Source organism: Gekko japonicus, unplaced genomic scaffold, assembly GCF_001447785.1.
Source record: "Gekko japonicus isolate JY-2015 unplaced genomic scaffold, Gekko_japonicus_V1.1 scaffold578, whole genome shotgun sequence".
Taxonomy (NCBI): domain Eukaryota; kingdom Metazoa; phylum Chordata; class Lepidosauria; order Squamata; family Gekkonidae; genus Gekko; species Gekko japonicus.
Genome location: NW_015168668.1, coordinates 52,628 through 75,006, shown reverse-complemented (window position 1 = coordinate 75,006; position 22,379 = coordinate 52,628). Strand labels below are relative to the sequence as shown.

General features: G+C 39.4%; 1 protein-coding gene across 1 annotated transcript in view; it reads right to left on the bottom strand.

The window, feature by feature from the left end:
- The window catches only part of LOC107113910 (ankyrin repeat domain-containing protein 26-like), a 108,467-nt gene that overhangs the window by 49,170 nt on the left and 36,918 nt on the right, over positions 1-22,379 (bottom strand). Inside the window, exons 10-23 of the mRNA XM_015415313.1 lie at positions 17,821-17,881; positions 17,517-17,708; positions 16,400-17,427; positions 15,214-15,361; positions 12,513-12,568; positions 12,055-12,157; positions 11,504-11,523; positions 11,327-11,366; positions 11,195-11,239; positions 9,731-9,904; positions 8,074-8,129; positions 2,707-3,663; positions 1,525-1,763; positions 608-739 (exon numbers count right to left, since the gene is read on the bottom strand). Coding sequence (XP_015270799.1) covers positions 608-739; positions 1,525-1,763; positions 2,707-3,663; positions 8,074-8,129; positions 9,731-9,904; positions 11,195-11,239; positions 11,327-11,366; positions 11,504-11,523; positions 12,055-12,157; positions 12,513-12,568; positions 15,214-15,361; positions 16,400-17,427; positions 17,517-17,708; positions 17,821-17,881 — 3,251 coding nt within the window. The remainder of the gene's footprint in view (positions 1-607; positions 740-1,524; positions 1,764-2,706; positions 3,664-8,073; positions 8,130-9,730; positions 9,905-11,194; positions 11,240-11,326; positions 11,367-11,503; positions 11,524-12,054; positions 12,158-12,512; positions 12,569-15,213; positions 15,362-16,399; positions 17,428-17,516; positions 17,709-17,820; positions 17,882-22,379) is intronic.

Below are 22,379 nucleotides of genomic sequence, written 5' to 3'. Positions count from 1 at the left end.
TCATACTTGTATTTGTCACAGAGAATATCGGAAGCCTCTTTTACTTTATATAGTTTTTCGTCTTCTCTTTTTGTTATTTTCTATATTTTGTCATTCTTTCTTCTAATAAAAACTTTTAAAATAATATAAATAAATATTATGTACTAAGATACATACTTACCTATATTGTCAATTATCTAAATTACAGTGCTTTTTCTAAAAAACCACAAAGTCAGTCTGGGGTAACTATTTATCTCCCCCAGCCACTACCTCCCCCCTCTATCCCAAAAATAAATGCTTAAAATTCACAGTACCAGTTCACCATGTCTACAGACAGAGCATAAAGCATGATTAGTCTATTTACCACATTTTTATCCTACCTTTCTGCTGAGGAGCTCAGAGTAGCATATAACATTACCACTTTGTTTATCCGCACAACAATTCTGTCAAGTAGGTTGAGGAGACTGAGTGATGACCCAAGATCACCCAGTGAGCTTCACAGCAGTCTGGGCATTTGAACTCTGGTTTCTCAAATCCTACCTCAATATTTTCATCACTTCATGATACATTTAGCCTGACTTCAAAATAAAGAAGATAAATAAAACAACAACATTGTGATTCTTAGTACCTCACTTCTTCCACAGATGTTTCACTCAAACTGCTATCATCTTGTAGCTGATGCGGATTTTCACTGGTCTGCTGACTGGCCCGTTGTTTTGAGATCCGCCTTTTGTTTTCACTTTTTCTCCCATTCTTTGTGCTGACAATAGGAGTTTTGTGAAGAAAACACAGCGTTTGGGAAAGTGCCACTGAAATATTCTGACACAACATAAAAACTACATCCAAGAGTGTTAAACTGGAAAAACAGATGATTCCCATTCTCCTAACGAAGAATGGAAACAACCTGGAAGCTGAAAATTGCTTCCTGTCTTCTGATCCTGATGTAAGGAACTACCACGTATCAATGGTACTTCCCTCATCACACAGCAAGCTGCTATTTTCATGTGTTTGCTCCTTTCAGGCCACTACATCTTTTTATATAATGAATGCCATACAGGAGGCTGCCTGAAAAGCTTCTGAACATGACACCTTGTCTAACACTTTGAGACAGCTGCATGGAACAAAGAGAGGTAAAGGAACAAGGATGAGTCACTAATTGGTGACTAAACCACACTAGATTTCCACATGTGCTGTTGTATCATTGAGTTGTCTAATCCAAACTTAATGGGAACATGTTCCCAGCAACGTTACTATAAATGCTAATGTAAATTTCTGAAAGATACAACATATAGTGATGACCACCTGCAAACAGTTAATAGATACTGACTGGTTTTGGACATGGGGAAACTCACCTGTTAAAATGTGGGTATTTACCATGTTTGTTATTTGCATATTCATACTACAGTTGTGTCAACAGTTTGTCTCAAGTATGCCAACAATGTAAGTTAAAATACATAATAGTCCAAGGCATTACCATGCTAAACGATTAAAATAAACCACTTTTCAGGACAATAGTTGAGGACTGACATTAGAGTTCACACTTACCTCTTGGCAGGTAGTTGAATTAATTCCCTCCTTTCCACTGAGGAAATTATGTTTTTTACTTGGCTTTGCCCTAACATTTCTCCTTTTGATTCAATACACTGATTTTCCTTTACAGTAAGCTTTTCTTCCACTTTCTGTTCAATAGTATTCACACCCAAACTTTTGTCAATAGCTGAATTTTCATTTTTTCCTGCAGCCTCTAATTCCTCCCATTTGTGCTTTTGTTTTTCCTCTTCAACCTAAAACAATGACATCGCTCAATATATTTTTGTAGGCAAGCTAGCGGAAATATCAGTGATCATAAAAAGTTACATGTTCTGTTATTTATTACAACTTACGGCCACACTAAACAAACAGATTCACCCTTAGAAAGAAAACACTCATTCATTATGAAACTTGTATGTTAACAAGAATTAGTAGTGTAAAACATATAACAGGAAAAAACTCCATTAGTGACAGGAAAAAAAAAATCAGGAACACACATCATCTAGTTATGAAGAGAATTCTCATCAATAGCGTGTTCAACAACAATGTAACGAAGAAAGAGAAGTGCTTCACACAATAAAGTGAAGGGTGCTAAACAGGAATGAGAGTAATGGAAAGATGAACAAGCTCTTCAGAAGCCACTTTCACATTTTGGAACAGACTCATGAGACTGTGGGTGTGGCCCTGACCAGGATGCCCCAAGGTAGCCTAATCTCGTCAGATCTCAGAAGCTAAGCAGGGTTGGCCCTGGTTACTCCTTGGATGGGGGACCACTAAGAAGTCCAGAGTCGCAATGTAGAATCAAGCAATGGGAAACCACCTCTGAATGCCTCCTTGCCTGAAAAACCCTATGGGGTTCCCATAAATTGGCTGCGACTGGACAGCACTTTTCACCACCATAAAATGGGAGCAGTTCATCAGTCATAAAGTTGCACCTTCTGAAAACTTGAATCACATGGGGTCTTTTAATGTTAACGTTATATTTGTTAACATTTTGAATTAAGCTCTCTTAAATCAGCTTCTATACATCAAAGAAATATATATATATAATCCCTCTTAATTTCTGACCCACTTTAGAAGCATTGCACAAAGCCCAGAAGAAAGAAGGCTTTCCAATAATACTGAAGAGGTGAAATGAACAGGATGGCAGAGGTGTGAGAAAGACCAGAGAATGAAAAGCAGCAGATATTCCTCTACCTCTTTCTGTAGTTGGGCCTTTTCTTTCTCCAAAGCCAGGAACGCTGTCAGCAGCATTCCTACCTCATTCTTAAATCTCACAACATCACATTCTAGTTCTTTATCCAGTTCTTTTGATATCTGGCGGCAGGACTGTTCAGCGTTTTTAACATTCTTCCCAATTTCAGTCTCAACATCTTTATAATTGCTGACTGCAAAGTCTCTGGAAACACCACTGTAAAATGGGTGTAGGCTTTTTTGCGCTGCACTTTTCGTTATATCAGAAAGCATTTTTGCATTGTCTGTGAAGGCAGGCCTTCTGGTACATGCTGTAATCTTCCCCACATTTGTTCCCACTTGTACAAGTGTATTGTCTTTTCCTTGTCCATGTACACCTGCTTCTGTTATTTCTGACAACATCTCATTCTTTGAACTCTGGTTTCGATGAACATTCTGTTGACCATTTTCACACTGCTTAGGAAGAAACTTTTGAGAACTACAATTTATAGGATATGAAGTTACGTTTTCTGTGCTGAATTTTTTCCCTGCAATGACAGAGTTTAAATTTCTAGAATCGCCCTTGTCTTGTATGTCAATGGTAGCTTTAGACTGAGGGAAGGATGGCAATTCAGTTAGGCCCTCCAACACACCACTGAAGCCATCTTGTGATCTTTCTTCCATAGGAGTAATACTTTCTCCCCCTTTTATGTCAATTTCACCAAACTTCTGCTTTAGTTCTGCTGTGATGCTCTTAAAACAGGTTTTGATTTCCCTTTTTTCATTTGTAACCCACATTTTTTCGTATCTTTCTTCCCAGAGAGCTGCATCACACTGATTGAAGTCACCGTCTGATTCTTCAATATGCATTGCTGTTTCAGTTTCCTTTTTCTCACAAGCGAACGAAACCTCTGCCTTGTCAGTCTGATTTTCAAGTGATGCCTTTTCTATACAGTTGCATGCGTCTACTACATTTTTATCCTTAGGCAAGCCAGGTAGGGGTAGGGGAAAAAAAAGAACTATACTTACAAAATTATGCTATGGATATCATACAGACACCTTGGTGACTATTTTAACGAACAACAACAGGATGTTAACATAATTTCACAACCTTAGGCTGAATCCAAAAACTGTGAGAAGAGTTTTGCTAACAGAACAGATCTTTCCTACTTAAATTCCTTGCTGCAGCCACAGCCTCACAAAAACCACTCCTGAGAGTACTGGAGCCTTTTTAACAGTGTGGTGCATGGCACAGGAGACGGAAACTTGAGTGGAAAACCCATGGAACTTGTGGACTACTCCCCCCAAGCAAAGCATATACAGCCAGCTTTGATACTATCATGTATATTTTGATAAAATATGTAACAGACATTTAGGTCTATTGCAGTATCATGAAAATTAAGAAATCATTGTTCTCCTCACATAATGTATACACACCTGCTGTGTTTCTGTAACTTCAAAGATGTGTAAAACTTTAACTTTCTCAAAAACTATCTTTTAGAGACATACAATTTTATTCCAAAAAGTTTGAGGTGATACTGAATACATTATGGCTTGCTTATTTAAAGCAGCAAGTCTTATTAATTGACTGGAAATCAAATGCACTAAATAATTTTCCATCTTCAGATTAAGTTTTGATGGTGGATCATGTACTGTCCGTGTCATCGGATAGCATCTACATTGAGAATGCAGCTTTTGTAGGGATCATGGCTGTTAACAACACAGAAAAGAACGTGCTTGGATGAGTTCATCCTAAGTGTGTGCAGACTGTTGTCAGCATCATGGAGGACAGAAGAACATTAGGCTGCTTGCCACAGCAAGGGCAAAATGTGGAACCACAGGAATATTTCAACAAGCATGGTTTATTGGCAGGGTCATCTAAGCACAACAGGTGTATACAGCTAGACTCTCCAGCTGCTTGGTCTCTCCCTTAGCCTTCAGGGAGAGAGTTTTTTAAAAAATAGATGTTTAATCAGGGAGCTAAGGGTAAAGATGTGGAAACGTAGCAGAGGTTTATCAGACTGGAATATATGGGATTGCAGGTAGGGAAGGCAAGGTAGATGTTAAGTTTGATAGGTGGACAAATTTGTATTATGCATTTCATGAATCTGATTAAGTTGTTGATAAGCAGTAGATGGTAATGTTATGAAGGAAAGATTGAAAAGTACTTTATAGATTATTTAATTATGTATAATTCTGTTGAAGTGTATAGGCTTTTTTCTTCTGTTGTTATGGGTAATGAGGTTTTTTTGTGGGATTTTTGGTATTTGTTGACATCGTTACATCAATTATGTTAGTAATATTTATAGTGATAAGAACATAAGAACATAAGAACATAAGAGATGCCAATGTTGGATCAGGCCAAAGGCCCATCCAGTCCAACACTCTGTCACAAAGTGGCCAAAAATACCAGTGCCATCAGGGGGTCCACCAGGGGGGCCAGGACATTAGAAGCCCTCCCACTGTTGACCCCCCCCCCCCAAGCACCAAGAAGACAGAGCATCACTTGCCCCAGAGCCCCTACCTATACCTTGTGGCTAATAGCCACTGATGGACCTCTGCTCCATATGCTTATCTAATTCCCTTTTGAAGCCGTCCATACTTGTAGCCGCCACCACTTCCTGTGGCAGTGAATTCCATGTGTTAATCACTCTTTGGGTGAAGAAGTACTTCCTTTTATCCGTTCTAACCCAACCGCTCAGCAATTTCATGGAGTGCCCACGAGTTCTTGTATTGTGAGAAAGGGAGAAAGTACCTCTTTCTCTACCTGCTCTATCCCATGCATAATCTTATAAACCTCAGTCGTGTCACCCCTCAGTCATCATTTCTCCAAGCTAAAGAGCCGCAAGCGCTTTAACCTTTCCTCATAGGGAAAGTGTACCAACCCGTTTATCATTAGATTTGCCCTTTTCTGCACTTTCCCCAAAGTAAGCCTGTTCTTTCAGGGGAAAAACCCCAAGACAAAATAGGCATAGAGCCTTTCTGCTTTCTCTCTGTCCTCTGATAGAGTTTCTCCATTTTCACCCAACAGTGGGCTTATTGACTCTTTTACCTTGTGTTTGCTCCTCATGTATCTGAAGAACATTTCTTGTTGTAGTGAGCCTCCCTGGACACCCTTGTCTCACTCTAAGCTTTGTCATCTCTGATGGCTGACCTACAGTCCCTAGCAACCCGCAGACACTCTTCTTTAGTAGCATGCCTGTCCCGGGGGCGACCGGGACCGCCCCCGGGGACTCCCGGGGACGGCGGGAGAAGAGCGGAAGAACGACCCTGCCCCTCGGCCAGCCTGTCACCTGCCCGACGCCGCGACGGTCGCTGCCGCGACGCCCGCCATCAGGACGCCACCCGCACCAGAGGGAGAAGAGCCGTCGGTGGGAGGAGGCGGCGACGGAGGACGCAACTCAGGCGGTGGCCGCTTGAGTGGCCGCCCGGGAACGGGCGTGCGTGCCAGAGCCCGGCCTCGCGCAGCGCCAGCAGCTTGTCGGGGCTCCTCCGGAGACGCCGCCGCCCTGCAGGCCTGCACCCGGAAGGAGGGGGCGGGGCCCAGGGGGGTGTGGTGGCATCTTCAGTTTTAGAGGGAGGCGGGGCTGTGATGCTGGGAGCTCTGGGAGGTTCGGGAGCAATAAAAGCACGCACAGGGCGAACCGGGGAGGATTCCCTGAGCTGGCTTACTGAGTGGCAGTCCTGGTGAGCGAGAGAGAGCATTTACAGGCTGCTAGTGTCAGTCTCAGGCAGGCCAAAGAGGGTGACGTAACCCTCTGACGGGCCTGGGTCTGAGGTAAACCCTGAAAGAGCGTGCTTTGCTCCGGGCCGCCCAAGCGTTCCCAGCACCTTCGCTCCCGTCCTGAATTCGGGGAGGACCCCCCCTTTCTTGGAAGGCGGCACGGCAGAACGTGGCAACCCCGGGCAGGGGAATGGAGAGCGCGACAAGGGGCATTATGATATTGGCTGATCTGTTTTCAATACCCTTCCTAATAATCCCTAGCATAGCATTGGCCTTTTTTATTGCAGTCACAAACTGTCTCGACATTTTCAGTGATCTCTCTCTTGTTCAGTCTCTGCCAGTTCAGACCCCATCAATGTGTATTTATATTTAGGATTTTTGGCTCCAATGTGCATCACCTTGCACTTGGCCACAATGTACCCCATTTGCCATGTTGACGCCCACTTGCCCATCCTTGACAGATCCCTTTGGAGTGCCTCACAATCCTCACTGGTTTTCACCACCCTGAACAAATTTGTATCATCCGCAAATTTAGCCACTTCACTGCTTACTCCCAACTCCAAATCATTAATGAACAAGTTAAAAAGAAGTGGACCAAGTACTGATCTCTGGGGTACCCCACTGCTTACCACCCTCCACTGAGAAAATTGCCCATTTATACTCACTCTCTGTTTTCTATTAATTAGCCAGTTTTTGATCCATAAAAGGCCTTTCATCCCATGATTTTGAGCTTATTTAGGAGCCTTTGATGAGGAACTTTATCAAAAGCTTTCTGGAAGTCAAGGTAAACAATATCTATTGGGTCCCTCTTGTCCACATGTTTGTTCACCTCTTCAAAGAACGCTAACAGGTTAGTGAGGCAAGATCTTCCCTTACAGAACCCATGCTGAGTCTGCCTCAATAGGGTTTGTTCATCTATGTGCCTACTAATTCTTTCCTTAATAATGGTTTCCACCAATTTACCCGGTATCAACGTCAGACTGACTGGCCTGTAATTTCCCGGCTCTCCTCTGGAACCCTTTTTAAAGATGGGAGTGACATTAGCTACCTTCCAGTCCTCAGGAATGGAGGCAGATTTTAAGGAAAGATTACATCTTTTTGTAAGGAGATCCACAAGTTCACATTTGCGTTCTTTCAGAACTCTCGGATTCTATTGATATTTATGTTTAATATTTTATATTCTGATTGACATGAAAAAATAATTGATTAAAAATGGGGGGGGGGAAGTAACCAAGGAAGTTCCCATTCAAGTAAAACAATCCAAATCTTCCTGCCTTGTAGCTGTATACTAAATATCAAGCAACTCATAGGTATAATAAATTTCATGTTTGCGCATACACAGTATCAGTGTTTCTCATAGTTAGCAATACAAAAGAAAAGGCCTAAAGATGATGGTAATTTGTTCTCAGGAAGCCCAGATCTTCTCGTTTCTTGAAATGTTTTGCAAATTTAGGAGGGAATGGGCAAGGATGAGAAACTTGGGTAAAAGTAAGGGGGTAGAAGAGAGAGCAGCAATATAGGGGTGGGAGGCAGAGGCTTAAATAACGTCATCCCACTGAATGAAGCCTTTAAACTTCAAAATAAATCACTGCATGGCATAGTGTTGATATTAGCCACAGATACAACCACAAGAGTCAGTAGTCACATTAACCTCTTCGTCTACTGACCTTGTTCTCATCTTTTTCAGTTTCTTGGATGTCCTCTTGTTCATTGCACTGCTTCCCTGCAAATACAATGGAGGAAGGTATTCATGACTGTTATCATTTGTACACTACCCCTTACTCTGCAAACAACGTAACACCATTGTCAAGGCACTTCACTTAAATATTTCAGATGTCAGACTGAGGTATTAACATTCATGAAACCAAAAGATACCCGAGCAAATACATACTGCACAAGACTAGGAAACAGGAATTAAATAAAAAAGAATATAAGTGGGTTCCAGTTCCTGGTCTCTGGATCATAAATACACACAGGTTTGAACATATGTGACTGGCAAATGGAAGTATTAAAAACACTCACCTGTTCACACACTAACAAATTTTATATATATTATTACAATGGCAAGGACATTGACAATTAATCTTATAAAAATATAAAAGCAGCATCTAATTAACTGTTTTTGTATTTTTCAGAGTTTTAGAATTTTCTCCTGGATGATTGTGCTTGTAGTCTTCTCTATAATTGCCAGTTTCTAAAGCAAAAGAGAAACCCAATCTGGCCTTAAACTAGTATAGGATCTTTCTCTGCAAGACATTTTCTACACATACTGCAGAATCAACTGTACTATTTCAGGCTGCAGGCAGAGAATGTCAGTTTTGAACGACCTCCTCTTTTTGAAAGCTTTCTGCAGGTAAATAAAGGAGTTAGTATGAAAAAGATACTAGTTTTAAACCACACTGCTTCTTACATGTTAATTTCTTTTCAGGGTGGGTGGGCAGTTTGTTGGCTTACGAAGCATTAAAAAAAATGTGAGCCCTACCTGCAGCTTGATATGCTATACAACATGCTACCATTTCAGGACTCTTCCACCTAATTCAGTTACATGTAATGTCTAGGCCAAAATTTCTTAATCTTGACTACATTCTTCACTAGAATATGAGTAGAAAACTCTGGAATTTCAAGTAATTATGACCAATTCAAGCTTCTGGATTTGGAACTTTGGACTTCTTCCTATTAGAATAGGGTTGTCTGAAGTAATTTCCGAGCTCAGAATTACATTGCAGCTCAAAATACACAATGTCAGGTGCCTTGTGGTCTATTTTATTCTATAAAGTGGAAAAGAATTAAAGATGCAGTGTGGGATTCTGGTACAGTACCCTCAAAATATTTCAGGCTGGAAACCGAGGCCCAAGTCTACTCAATTCCTTCTTCCCAGCACCATGGAAGAGAACCAGCAAGTAGAGTACCTTCTGCGCTCTGTTCTGTTCTTGGTAACGGTAAGATTACCAAACCAATTACAGAATCAGCTGTCAAAATATACCTCATATAAAAGAACAGAAAAGGAACAAATTCTGGCTTCTAATAAAATGTACAAATTCATGTCAGAATCAGATGAAGTAGGGAGGAGAGAGAAGTAAAAAGGAGCATACTCCCCGACCTCCTTCCCACTATAGTTAATTAACAAAATAGCTTAAAACGATTCAATTAGCACAGTTATCTAGTTTCAGTCCTTGAAAGCCACCATTTATAAATCTATCTTGATTCCATTAAAAATCAACTCGAGTAATTTAGAACAAGGGGGCCAGGGAGAAAATATTGTAAAATATTTTGTTTGCTTTTTAGTGTAGAAGCAGATCTTGTTATGAAAATGTGACCAACTACCTTCTAAAGGAATTACTGTTTGAGCATCAGGCAGTTTGACTCCCACAGGAATAATTTCTGATTTTTTGGTTGGAGCATCATTTCTGCCATTATCTTCCAGCACAAGGTGATACAAAGGGTTAGCACAGGGTACACTTTGAAGTGAAATGCTGGTTGAATCCCAGTCGGACTCATCTGAAAGAGTGGAGATTATTGTTTTAGATCAAAACAGTAAACACCTACTGCTGGTCCTCTTAACAGACAGTTTAATTTCTATAAACCCTGCCTTGGAGCAAGTAGGAGGCATAACCCAGAGGAAGATGACTTCCCCCTATTGAATGGGGAATGAACTGCAAGATCCACTGTAGTAATAAAAGAAGCTTTTCTATACAAAGAAGTTAGAGACACTGGTCAAGTTCATATTTTTAAATGTGGAAATATAAAATTGGGTAGCTTTGTAATGCTCTCCATTAATAGAAAGCTAACAATTACTGCTCCAAATTCTTCTATGGCTCACAGAGTGTATATCTGACTCAGATAAGACCTTCCTCATGCTTTCTTTCTCAGCCTCATCCCCACTTACCGGTTGTAGTGGTGCAGCAAGACAATCCCCACCTCTCAGTTCCCCAGCACTATGGGATAGATGGTAGCACAGGTGGATTATATTCTCCAGTGTACTCTGGGAATACTTCTGATGCTGCTGATTAAGGGGAAGGATGGAAGGGGGCGGGGTGTCTGCTCAACACCAGCAACAAGTAAGTGGGACAAGAAGGAGGAGGAAGAGGAAGATGAAAGGAAGGGATTGAATGACTCCTTGGCCTAAATCGGAACTAAGGACTCGTTGGCCATTTGCACTTTTATTTTGGCAAATGGTTTCACTTTCCGGAATCACTCCCTAATTAATGGAGTTAGGGATACCAGCCTCCAGGTGGGACTTCAGGATCCCACAGAATTACAGCTCATCTTTAGAGTACAGAGATCAGTTCCCCTGGAGAAAATGGACGCTTTGGAGGGTGGACTCTATGGCATTATACCCCACTGAGGTCCCTGTCCCCAGGCTCCAATCCCAAATCTCCAGGAGTTTCCCAATCTGGAACTGGCCACCATACCCTCCCCCCCCAATCCCTCGTTGGTGGCCAGGGAGGACCTGGCAACCCTAGATGAAGGCAAACACACCTCTGACTGAAATTCTCATCTTTGTAGAACTGCTCCCTTTATAAAGTCTACTAATAATTTCCAAATTAAGTGAAACTAAATTTTCTATATATTAGAAAAAGAATGTATGTAAAGATCAAGTTGTCTTCTTTTGAAAGGGGATACTAGGCTTAGCTTCATAAGGGAACAGTTTTTTTCTATTCTGGTAAATTATGGTAAAATATGTCTGGTCTTATATGCTTCCCTCAAAGGTGCTGTATAGAATATTTGTTTTTATATTTTTAATTTTCTACACATGACACAAAAATATAAATAAAAATATCCATGAACCTTCATTAACATCTGCCTCATCTAAACCAAGTTCTTCCATTAACTCTGAAAAAAGAAAAGAAAAACAAGACATGTGTCAGCTGCAAACATTATAGTAGACCTTCCCCTTCAAACAATTATAGGAAACATTACTTGATTTTTGCTTTTTTGTGTTCTCTGTTCCTTCTGATCCCTGCAAAAAATGAAAGGGAAACATCATGGTCCAAATTTGCTTTAGTGATCTTTGACTTAGAGAGAAATGTTAAAAAAAAGACAGATGATTTAAAATGCCAGTACATTTTCTATAGTGTATTTCAGAATGGTATTTACCTGACTATCATGCAATCTTCCTGAAAAAGAAAGAGAGGAGAATTAGTAGACTGCATAACTGTCTGCAGCAATTTTTCCATTCATGATTTAGTGTACTAAATGTCTTTAAAACTAGTTTTATGATTTTGCAAAAAAAATCCTCATGTGAGCCAGAAATACAAAAACAAATTCAGATGAATCCACCATGTATCTCATATGTTGAAGTGACTGATATAAATCAACAGATGTGAAGCACTAAAGGACAGATCCTACGGATTCATTTCTTTGGGGGGTAGTCTGGCACCAAGAGCTCAGTGCATGAACTGCAGGCACTTGGTCCAAAGGAAAATGCCACTGTTTGCTGAACAGAGCAGTGGAATCCAACCCAAGTCTTTACTGACTAGATATCTGCATCTAGAAATTTTGGTCTCTTGAGGACAGTTATTCTAAACAAAAAATTATAATGACAATTTTTTCAACCTATGTACTTTGCAAAATATTAAGTATGTGTGTGTATACCAGGAATGCAGAAGAAAATAAAAGTGAACAGATCAGCACTTATGATTACTTGCCATCACATGAATCTTCCATAACCCCATGAATGTGCACTGTATCTTTGGCAGACGATTTAGGCAAAAAATCAACAGTAGATTTTCCAGGGCTTTCTGAAGTGCACTAAGTCAAACAAAGCACAAAACAGATACAAGGCATGCTTCAGTTTATTTTTCCTATAGAAAGGAAATTCTTCTGTCATATAGAAATGATCTTCCAAGCATATTTTAAAACACTGAATCTAAATGTATTTAGATATTTGAGGCTATATTGGATTAAGACATTTGGGTAAAAGTAAGGAGGTAGAAGAGAGAGCAGCAATATAGGGGTGGGAGGCAGAGGCTTAAATAACGTAATCCCACTGAATGAAGCCTTTAAACTTCAAAAAAAAAAAAATCACTGTATAGCATAGTGTTGATATTAGCCACAGATACAACCACAAGAGTCAGTAGTCACATTAACCTCTTCGTCTACTGACCTTGTTCTCATCTTTTTCAGTTTCTTGGATGTCCTCTTGTTCATTGCACTGCTTCCCTGCAAATACAATGGAGGAAGGTATTCATGACTGTTATCATTTGTACACTACCCCTTACTCTGCAAACAACGTAACACCATTGTCAAGGCACTTCACTTAAATATTTCAGATGTCAGACTGAGGTATTATATACGGCACAAGACTAGGAAACAGGAATTAAATAAAAAAGAATATAAGTGGGTTCCAGTTCCTGGTCTCTGGATCATAAATACACACAGGTTTGAGCATATGTGACTGGCAAATGAAAGTACTAAAAACACTCACCTGTTCACATACTAACAAATTTTATATATACTATTACAATGGCAAGGACACTGACAATCTTATAAAAATATAAAAACAGCATCTAATTAACTGAGTTTTTTTATTTTTCAGTGTTTTAGAATTTTTTTCCTGGAAAACTGCTACAATTGTCAGTTTCTAAACAGAACTATGGGATCCAACCGAAGTCTTTGCTGACAGATATTTGTGTCTAGATTTTTGGCCTGAGGACAGTTGGTTCAGTTCTAATGCAGAAAATTACGATGACAACATTTTTTCAACCTTTGTACTTTATATGATATTCTTTTTCATTTGCAAAAAAATGCAAAATACCAAGAATGTGTGTACACAAGGAATACAGAAGTAAATAAAAGGAATCAAATCAGCATTTATGATTACTTGCTATCACATGATTCTTCTGAAACTCCATGAATGTGCACAGTATCTTTGGCAGAAGATTTAAGCAACAAATCAGCAATAGATTTTCTGAGGCAGGGAGATATATTGGGAAGTTGAAAACCATGAAGATGGCAGATCCTTGCCCCCTTGCATAAGCAGCATGTTCTTCAGGCAAAGGGGAGATTATATCCAATCCAATATTAGTGATTGTAAAGTTCCAAATAAAACCTTTATTTCATTTAATTTTTAAACATGTTATTCACGCATATTCAGAGGTTAATGGACATTAATACATTACTTTTGTCTTGAGTAGGCAACTGTACACTTAGCCATCATTTTCAGATCCCTATCTGATTCCTATGTAAAAACTGGGAAGGATATGTAAATCATGTTTTCTGGATTGATAAGCAGAAACTGGAGTGCGCTTGCTGATGACATAAACAGCCCTCTTTTTTCAGAATACCTACGTTACTACATATGTAATTTATTAAGATAACTTGAAAATGAAGTACCACCAGAGAGTACAAAGAAAAAGGAACAAAGAAGCAGTACTAGAATTCAGTATTTCTCAGATAGAAAGTCTAAGGAGTTTTCTTTTCTTGATGAAATAGGGTTGCCAGACCCCCACCAGGGGTGGGGGAACCCCCGCTTTTGTGGGGTGCTTTCCCGCTGCCGGCCAGCTGGCTAGCGGTGGGAAATACTCCCCCCAAATGGCCCGAAAGGTGACGTTATGAAGTCACCCGGAAGTGATGTCATCACATCGTCAACGTTGTGCAGCAACACTCTAGTTTTTTGGCAAAACTCTATGGTAAAATCAAGAGAGAGATCTTGGAGTTGTAATAGATAACTCACTGAAAATGTCGAGACAGTGTGTGACTGCAATAAGGAAGGTCAATGCTATGCTGGAGATTATTAGGAAGGGTATTGAAAATAGATCAGCCAATATCATAATGCCCCTATATAAATCAATGGTGCGACCTCATTTGGAATACATTGTGCAGTTCTGGTCACCACACCTTAAAAAGGATATTATAGCTTTGGAAAAAGTCCAGAAAAGGGCAACTAGAATGATAAAACGGTTGGAACACTTTCCCTATGAGGAAAGGTTAAAGCGCTTAGGGCTCTTTAGCTTGGAGAAACGACGACTGAGGGGTGACATGATTGAGGTTTATAAGATTATGCATGGGATAGAGCAGGTAGAGAAAGAGGTACTTTTCTTCCTTTCTCACAATACAAGAACTCGTGGGCACTCCATGAAATTGCTGAGCGGTCGGGTTAGAATGGATAAAAGGAAGTACTTCTTCACCCAAAGAGTGATTAACACATGGAATTCACTGCCACAGGAAGTGGTGGCGGCTACAAGCATGGACGGCTTCAAAAGGGAATTAGATAAGCATATGGAGCAGAGGTCCATCAGTGGCTATAGATAGGGACTCTGGGGCAAGTGATGCTCTGTCTTCTTGGTGCTTGGGGGGGGGGTCAACAGTAGGAGGGCTTCTAATGTCCTGGCCCCACTGGTGGACCTCCTGATGGCCCTGGTATTTCTGGTCACTGTGTGATACAGAGTGTTGGACTGGATGGGCCTTTGGCCTGCTCCAACATTGGCGCCTCTTATGTTCTTATGTTCTTAAAATCAGCTACAAACATTAGTAAAATCTTTGCGTGTGCAGCAAAAGATCCCAGAGAGGACCAAGGATCCCCCCACCAGCTGCCAGGTAAGACCTGGCAACCATATGATCAACCACTCATGCAACGTATAACAGATCATGGCAATAATAAATCATAACCAGGTTTTTCATACAGTGTAGTTCTCTGGTGACCTGCTAATACCTGCAACAAGTTTACAACCACAAAGCATTTCAAAATGAGTCAATTAACGAAGTGAAAGAAACAAGAAGAGACAGCAATTTCCACATGTATTAAAATTCTAATTTCCATCACAGAGCAAAATTAGAGTTTGTATTAAACATTAGGTTTAACTTACCTTTTTTGAAGCTGTCATCTTGCAAGGGATTCTGATCCTGTGAATTGCTATAGCAAATCACATTTCTATCCAAAACCGAAACTTTTCTGTCTTCCTCATCTTCATCTCCTTCTTCATCATCATCATCAAATTCCTCTGAAGATTCTTCCTAACATAATTAAAATTTGCACTGAATTTCCTACTTATTCCATTAGATACACAGATCCCCTTTCTGCACTTAATTATCATAGTATTTTAAAAAAACATGATAAGATATTTTCACAGGTCACATCAAGAATATTAGAAATATATTAATACAGAAAGAGCAGATGTTTTTGATTGATGCTAATTTTAATCAATTAGGCATAAAATGTTTTTCATTTGATTTAAAGTTGGAAGAAACAAGCTGGAACCCATGAGGAATCATTGGGGATTATAATCAGGAAATTCCACCCCAAAAATCTCCTTTCCAATATTCTTTTATATATATCAGCAACCACACTTCAAAGGTATTGTTGCTTGCACACATTATAGTCACAAAACTGGGACATCAATATATACATTCAAGGTTTCTACATACTCAGAGAACTCCCCTGCTATACAACCTCCATGCATTTGTAAATAAATAGCAAACCAACATATCTAAGTTATTGTTGGTCCTTGTATGTCCCTGTGTATTAACTACGGTCTTTAAGTTGTCACCTCAGCTACTCATTGTCAGCTACTCAGCTACACTTAAGACAGGCCACCTGGCATCACTAGAACATGTGCTTTTCCTATAGTGGGTTCTCTGAGAAAGTGAGGGGGGCGTAATATCTTTAAATGCATTTAGGAGTTGCTACAAGGTCATTGTGGCATTAAGGAGGACCAAGCCTGTTCATTGATCTCACAATGTTAAGAGGAGTTGACAGTTAATTAAAGCTAAAGGAGGGAAATGGGAAAATTGAGGGGCTTATGCCCCATACAGTTATTATTTTGAAGGCATAGATCTGAGTCAAAGGGGGCAAAAGGAATATTTTAGTCTTTATCCCTGCCTACCAGGGCCTCCAATGTTAGATAACATAAAATAACAGTGTCATTCATGGGCTTTGAGTTTATGCCAACTCAGTATCATCAATTTATAATCCAAACCATTTGGCTAAATTTCACCTTATCACTAGACATTCTACATTATTGTTAAAAAGTCCATGACACTAAATTTACTTACTGTATTAGACTGAAAGTCTTCTTTCAGATATTCTTCCCTACTCTGTTCACATTTGTGTACTAATTGTTCATATACTACTTGTTCCAGTTCTTGCAAATGATTGCTTTGTTTTTCTGTGGCATTTTGATAATCCACAAAACTACTGTTTTTTGTGTTCTGTTTTCTAGCTTTATGATTTTCAAGTTCTGCTTCTGACTCAGGATCATCATCACTTTCAAAAGTATCACCCAAGTTTGAATTTCTTCCTTTATTTAAAGGAGATGAAAATGCAGATTTAGCAGAAGTTGTTACTTCAAAAGTCTCTGATGAACAAAGATCTTCTTTGTGAAATCTTTGGTGGCTCATATCCAGTATGTTCTTATTTTCTTCAGTGCCTTGGAATTCATTAGGATTCAGAAATTCTGTGTTTTCTTCTTCACGCTCATGGTTATTCATATTTTTTCCTTCAAGTTTACAAGTGCTTTCTTTTTCAAGTGAATGACTTGGAAGTTCATTAATCACCCTCTTAATAGGTATATTTTCAACTGAACATTCATGCCCAGCTATAAAAGACATAGGAATATCAGCTGACTCCTGTATTTCTTCATTGTGCACACTGTACATTTCATTACCACTAATTGGAACATTTCTATTACCACAGTTTTGTTCCCCAACATTTTCATTATCAACAAAAGTTTCTGACAGTTCTCTCTTTTTTGATTTTTCAAAGTATTCTTCTTCATTTTCTAGTTTATCCAGACTTTCTTTTATGTTTTCATCCTCCTTTTCTTGACTGAAGTCATCTCCAGTTTCCTCATCCCCTTCATCTTCCTCTTCAAGTCCTTCTTCCTCCTCTTCTTCCATTTCAAATTCTTCCTCCTCTTCTTCCTCATCAAATTCTTCCTCATCCTCCTCATCAACATATTCTCCATCTTCTTCCTCACTGCTTGCATAAGAATCATTGGGATCTTTCAGCTCTTCTTTGTTGGGATTGAGAGTTCCTGCTCTATCTTTTGCCAATTCATTATTTTCAGTTTCATTTTTGTTATCTTCATGAAGCCATATGTGAACATAAACATACAGATGATTAAAAGATAAACAGAAGTTGTCAATTAAAAAAACATTACCTGCTTAATGCCCAAGCGACTAGTAGACATCTGGATAGGTTTTGGAAAGGAGCCAAGTGAGGAATGGGCAGGCTGAGGGGAGGACTTAGCTTGGGACAAAGGCTTAGGAAAGCACTTATTCACATCTTCAGCTTCACAATCTGAATTATTTTGCTCTGAACTGGCAATATGGTCTGTTCTGATAATGCTACTTCTCTCATCTACTACATTAAAATACAAACACACAAAAAGAAGCATATATGAACAGAATTATTAGAATACACATTTTCATACGGACAAAAATATGATAAAACGGATTTTTTTGGAGTAACGTACGATATTTCTTGAAGTGCTCATGAACTTTCACTAGCTCAGGCAGACGTTGGTTCTGTGGTTTCTGGAAAATAAAAGATTAAATGCAGTAAGATGTACAACAACCCTGACCTGGATAGCCCAAGGCTAGCTCAATTTCATCAGATCTCAGAAGCTAAGCAGAGTTTGCCCTAGCTAGCATTTGGATGCGAGATCGCCAAGGAATACCAGGGTCATGATGTGGACGCAAGCAATGGAAAACCACCTCTGAACATCTCATGCCTTGATAACCCTACAGGCAGAGCTTTTTTTCTGGGGGAACACGCCAGAACGAAGTTCCAGAACTTCTTCAACAAAATTCTTTAAAAAAATGTTTAAAAGTTCATGAGTTTTCAGTATACAGATTGGAAACTTAATTTCCCTCTTGAGAGTTCCAGCACCGCATTTTCAAAAAAACACCACCACCAAACATCCTGCATATGGGGTCATCATAAGTCAATTGTGACTTGAAGGGGGAAAAAGTGTATGACTAGCAATAATTTCTCTACTTACAATGAATGTTGAAAAATATATATAATTTTACATCTAGGCTTATTAAATTAAGATATGTTAACTACAAAACATCAGTACAAACTCGGCACAAAACCTTTACTACAAGCAATAAACAGTATTATTTCAATTTTTTTGAGAAAGGGAAGTTCAGTCACTAAAAATGCCTCAGCAGCACAAATTATACACAATAAAAGAATATTCACTGTGTATTTAATTCCTAAATGTTAACAGAATAATTATGGAACTGTCTTATACTCCTCTGCCATCTTATACTACTTATTGGCATGTGGTATGCAATAAAACCTTCACTCATGCAAACTGGCAGTCCATTTGGCGCTCCTCACTTGTTCAATCTAAGGGAATAGTTATCAAAACACAATTTCTTAAATTGTTATCTAGATGGTACCTCAAACCACAAAAATTACATCATATACACCCTTCAACATCCCCACTGTGCTGGAGGGGTTGTGGTGAAATTGGTTCGTATAGGCACTGTTGGTGGGACTGCGCGCATGTCAGGGCTTTTTGGCAACTGATAGGTAATCACATCTATAACATTACTGCTTTCCAGCTACCACTTGACACAGAATCCTTATTGTTAGGAACATGACAATTTAGCCCTTCACCCCCACTTCATAAGGAACTGATTCTCCTTTTATGCACAGCCACCAGACTTTCAATTGCAAAAACCTGGAAAAATAATACTCACCTTACACTATCAGCTTGGCTACATAAAGTCTGTGATTTCTGTCTAATGGACAAACTTGCTAATTCTCTTCTTTGTAAGGCTATGGAATTGTTTGATTTGAAATTTACCTCGATCTGGTTCCCCTTCCTGGACTATTTATCTACTAAACCTGAGTATTCTTCGATTTTGGATACTATAAATCTGCTGTATTGATGCATTTCATGGGATGTTTCATGTTAATGAAGTTCTTTGTCAAACTGTTTTATGTTAATATCACATCTACATTGTTTGTTATGTAAGTTTTATCACATATACCAGTTAAGCTATATTTCTGATGTGATATGTACTTGCTTGTATTGAATAAAAATTAGATTGGAGCATCCTTGCTACAAAGGGGTAGCAAGTCGAAGAAATAAATAAATAAAATATAAATAAAAAGACCACTCTACACGGATTGGGTTGTGGCGCAGCAGCGACGGCCAGCCCCGGGACGAAACGGTCATTTTGCCGGGTCTTTAGTGGGTTCCAGGGGATCTCAGGCTCCATTGGGTCTCCTCGAAGGGGAGCCCAAGCAGGGGGCTTGATCCAGGCCCTCCACTCTGCAGCGGCAGGTGGGTAAGGGTCCAGGATCACCCTAAAAAGCAGGACTCGCGCGAGCCCACTCATGGAAGCCATGAGTGCAAAGCTGTGAACACCCAGGCAGAGGGGAAGAAGAAAGAATCTCATCCATAACACCAATGATAAACATCACCATGAGTACAGCCAAAAGCAACAACATTAAGGACTTTGTTGATTCTCTGAATAAGCCCCTTTAAATTTTAAACGGACAAAGAAAAGAGGGGTGGAAAATTCCTCCCTCCCCCTCCTTCCTTCTTCAGCCAGCTAGGAAAAGAACTTAGTGAAAAACCATTTTTAAACGCTTTCCAGGGCAAAGAAGAAGAAAAAAGTTGTTGTCTGAGCTTATAATAATAATATTTTTGGAATATAAACTTGGAAGAAAATTTATCTGTTTGACTCTAAACATCATTGAAGCAGAAATACATTTATATTCTTTGGATGATAGACAAACTATCTGGAATGATATGAAGACTCTCTAAAAGACTATAACTATTTAATCCCAATATGGAATATAAATAATCACATCTCATCAAAAGAATTATAAATCTTTTCCCCTTTCAAAGAAAGAAGGGGGAGGGGATGGACCTTAATTTGAACTTGTTTTCTTCTCACAGTTTTTTAAAACATACTTTGCTTTATTTATTTGGTGTAGTAGTTAAGTGCGCGGACTCTAATCTGGGAGAATCAGGTTTGAATCCCCATTCCTCCACTTGCACCTGCTGGATGATTTTGGGCAAGCCATAGTTCTGGCACAGCTGTTCTTGAAAAAGAGCAGTTTCTGTCAGAGCTCTCTCAGCCCCACCTACCTCACAGGGTGTCTGTTGTGGGGAGGGGAGGGGAAGGGAAAGGAGTAAGATATTAATGTGACACAGTTCTTGGGAAGATATGCAATTTATAATCTATGACACAATTACTTCCCCTTTTAAATGGATACTTAGAGAAACTGTAGATCCATTACAGAATAAAAGGGAGATAAGGCTACCAGAAACTAGAATCAAGATGAAGGAAGCTCAGGAACAAAGAGACACTGCTACTGAAGAGACGGAACAAGACTACAATCAAAATGACTTGACCAACAGAATGAATTTTGCACCTAAAAAGAGGGATAAAATACCCATAAAAGTGTATACGAGAAGCATCAAAAAGCAACAAATGATGAAATCTCCAATGCTGTGGAAGCTGTACAAGATGAAACAACTCAGAAGGAAGAAATAGAAGAGTTCATGGAATCTCCAACTATTTCAAGTTTTGAATACAGATTACTCCGGAAAGAAAGTTTTTTTACATACAAGGGAAAAAGACACAAAATTAAGATTTTACTGAAGAAAAAAACCAGAAAAGGAAGAAGAAGATGAAACTTCTTAAATGACATTGCCTAGGGAAACCTGATGATGGTTCACAAGTGAAATTCCTGAGTAGAATCTCTGAAAATGTTGCGATAAAAAAGTCTAAATCAGAAGAAATTCTGAATGGTACATTTAAATACTTAAATATTCCTAACTGAAGATTATAACAAAAAACTTAAATAATATTTAAAGTAGATGACATTATGAATTGTATACTCATAGATATGCAAAGAGTATAGTTTGCTATAAGGTTGAAATAGGATAACTAGATATGTATGAGGTACTTAAATAGATAAAACAATGATGTAGATTAAGTTATCCCAGTATGTAAGTTTGTGTTCATTATGTATGTTTGTTAAAAAATAAATAAAAAGGTAATCATTACATAAATATTTGTACAGTTTCTGAAAACACCTGGTGGGATCTAACAAAATCCAGGATCCAGCAATGTCCTGAAATTTGTTCCAGCAGAGGATTTTTAGCATCCATACATCCCCAGACCTATTTCTGATCTGACCCCGCATGACACCTAGAAGTCAGCCCAGTTTAAACCATAACTTGCCCCAGCCTTTGCTAAAACTTTCCCCAAAGAACCTACCCCACATAAGTTCACAAGGTAAGGAAGGAGCCAAAAATCCCACTGCAAAGAGATTTTTTAACCTATATCACATATTGTACAGAAGAAAGTGGTGAATAATGAGGTGTTCTTGTGGTTAGAGGGTGTGTTTGGGACAAGAAGGAACCAAGAGCTCAATTCTAAGATGCTGAGTGGTTTGGTGTGCTATTATTTATTTATTTGGCAATAAATCCTACAACTATAAAATGATGGGTTGGTGCTTGTCATGATCTGTTCAGGACTAGGAACAAGGCCTAGTGCGGCCTGGTCCCAGGAGAGACCAGTGTGGAAGTGGAAAGTAGACAGCCTACAATCCCCATAATGCTTAGAGAGGGTTATAGCCAATCAGTTTCCAGAGATTCTGTGAGGAGATTCTGACAAGCTGTTAACTGTGACCTATAACTCAGACCCCTATACTGAAGGGGACTGTGTTCTTTCATTTCTCATCTGCGGTCTGGTCTCACAGAGGGGACAGGCTGGTCTGATGAGAGGAAGATCCCTCACTTGGCTGAGAGTGAGTACAGGTAGCGTAGCCTGGCAGGCTGTGGGCCTGGAAGTAGTAACCAGTTAAGTGAACTAGGTAGTCACGTTAGGTTTGTGTTTATTTTGCCTTTTAAACACTGTTATATATTTTAAAGCACCTTGCATTGTTTTCCTTGCCCCAGTACTGTGTTAACAAACCATTTTTTTAATTGTTATCTGCCTGGTCCTCATGCCTATGTTCTCGGCTTAAAAAGGGGCATTTTTGGAAGGGCTTGGGAGG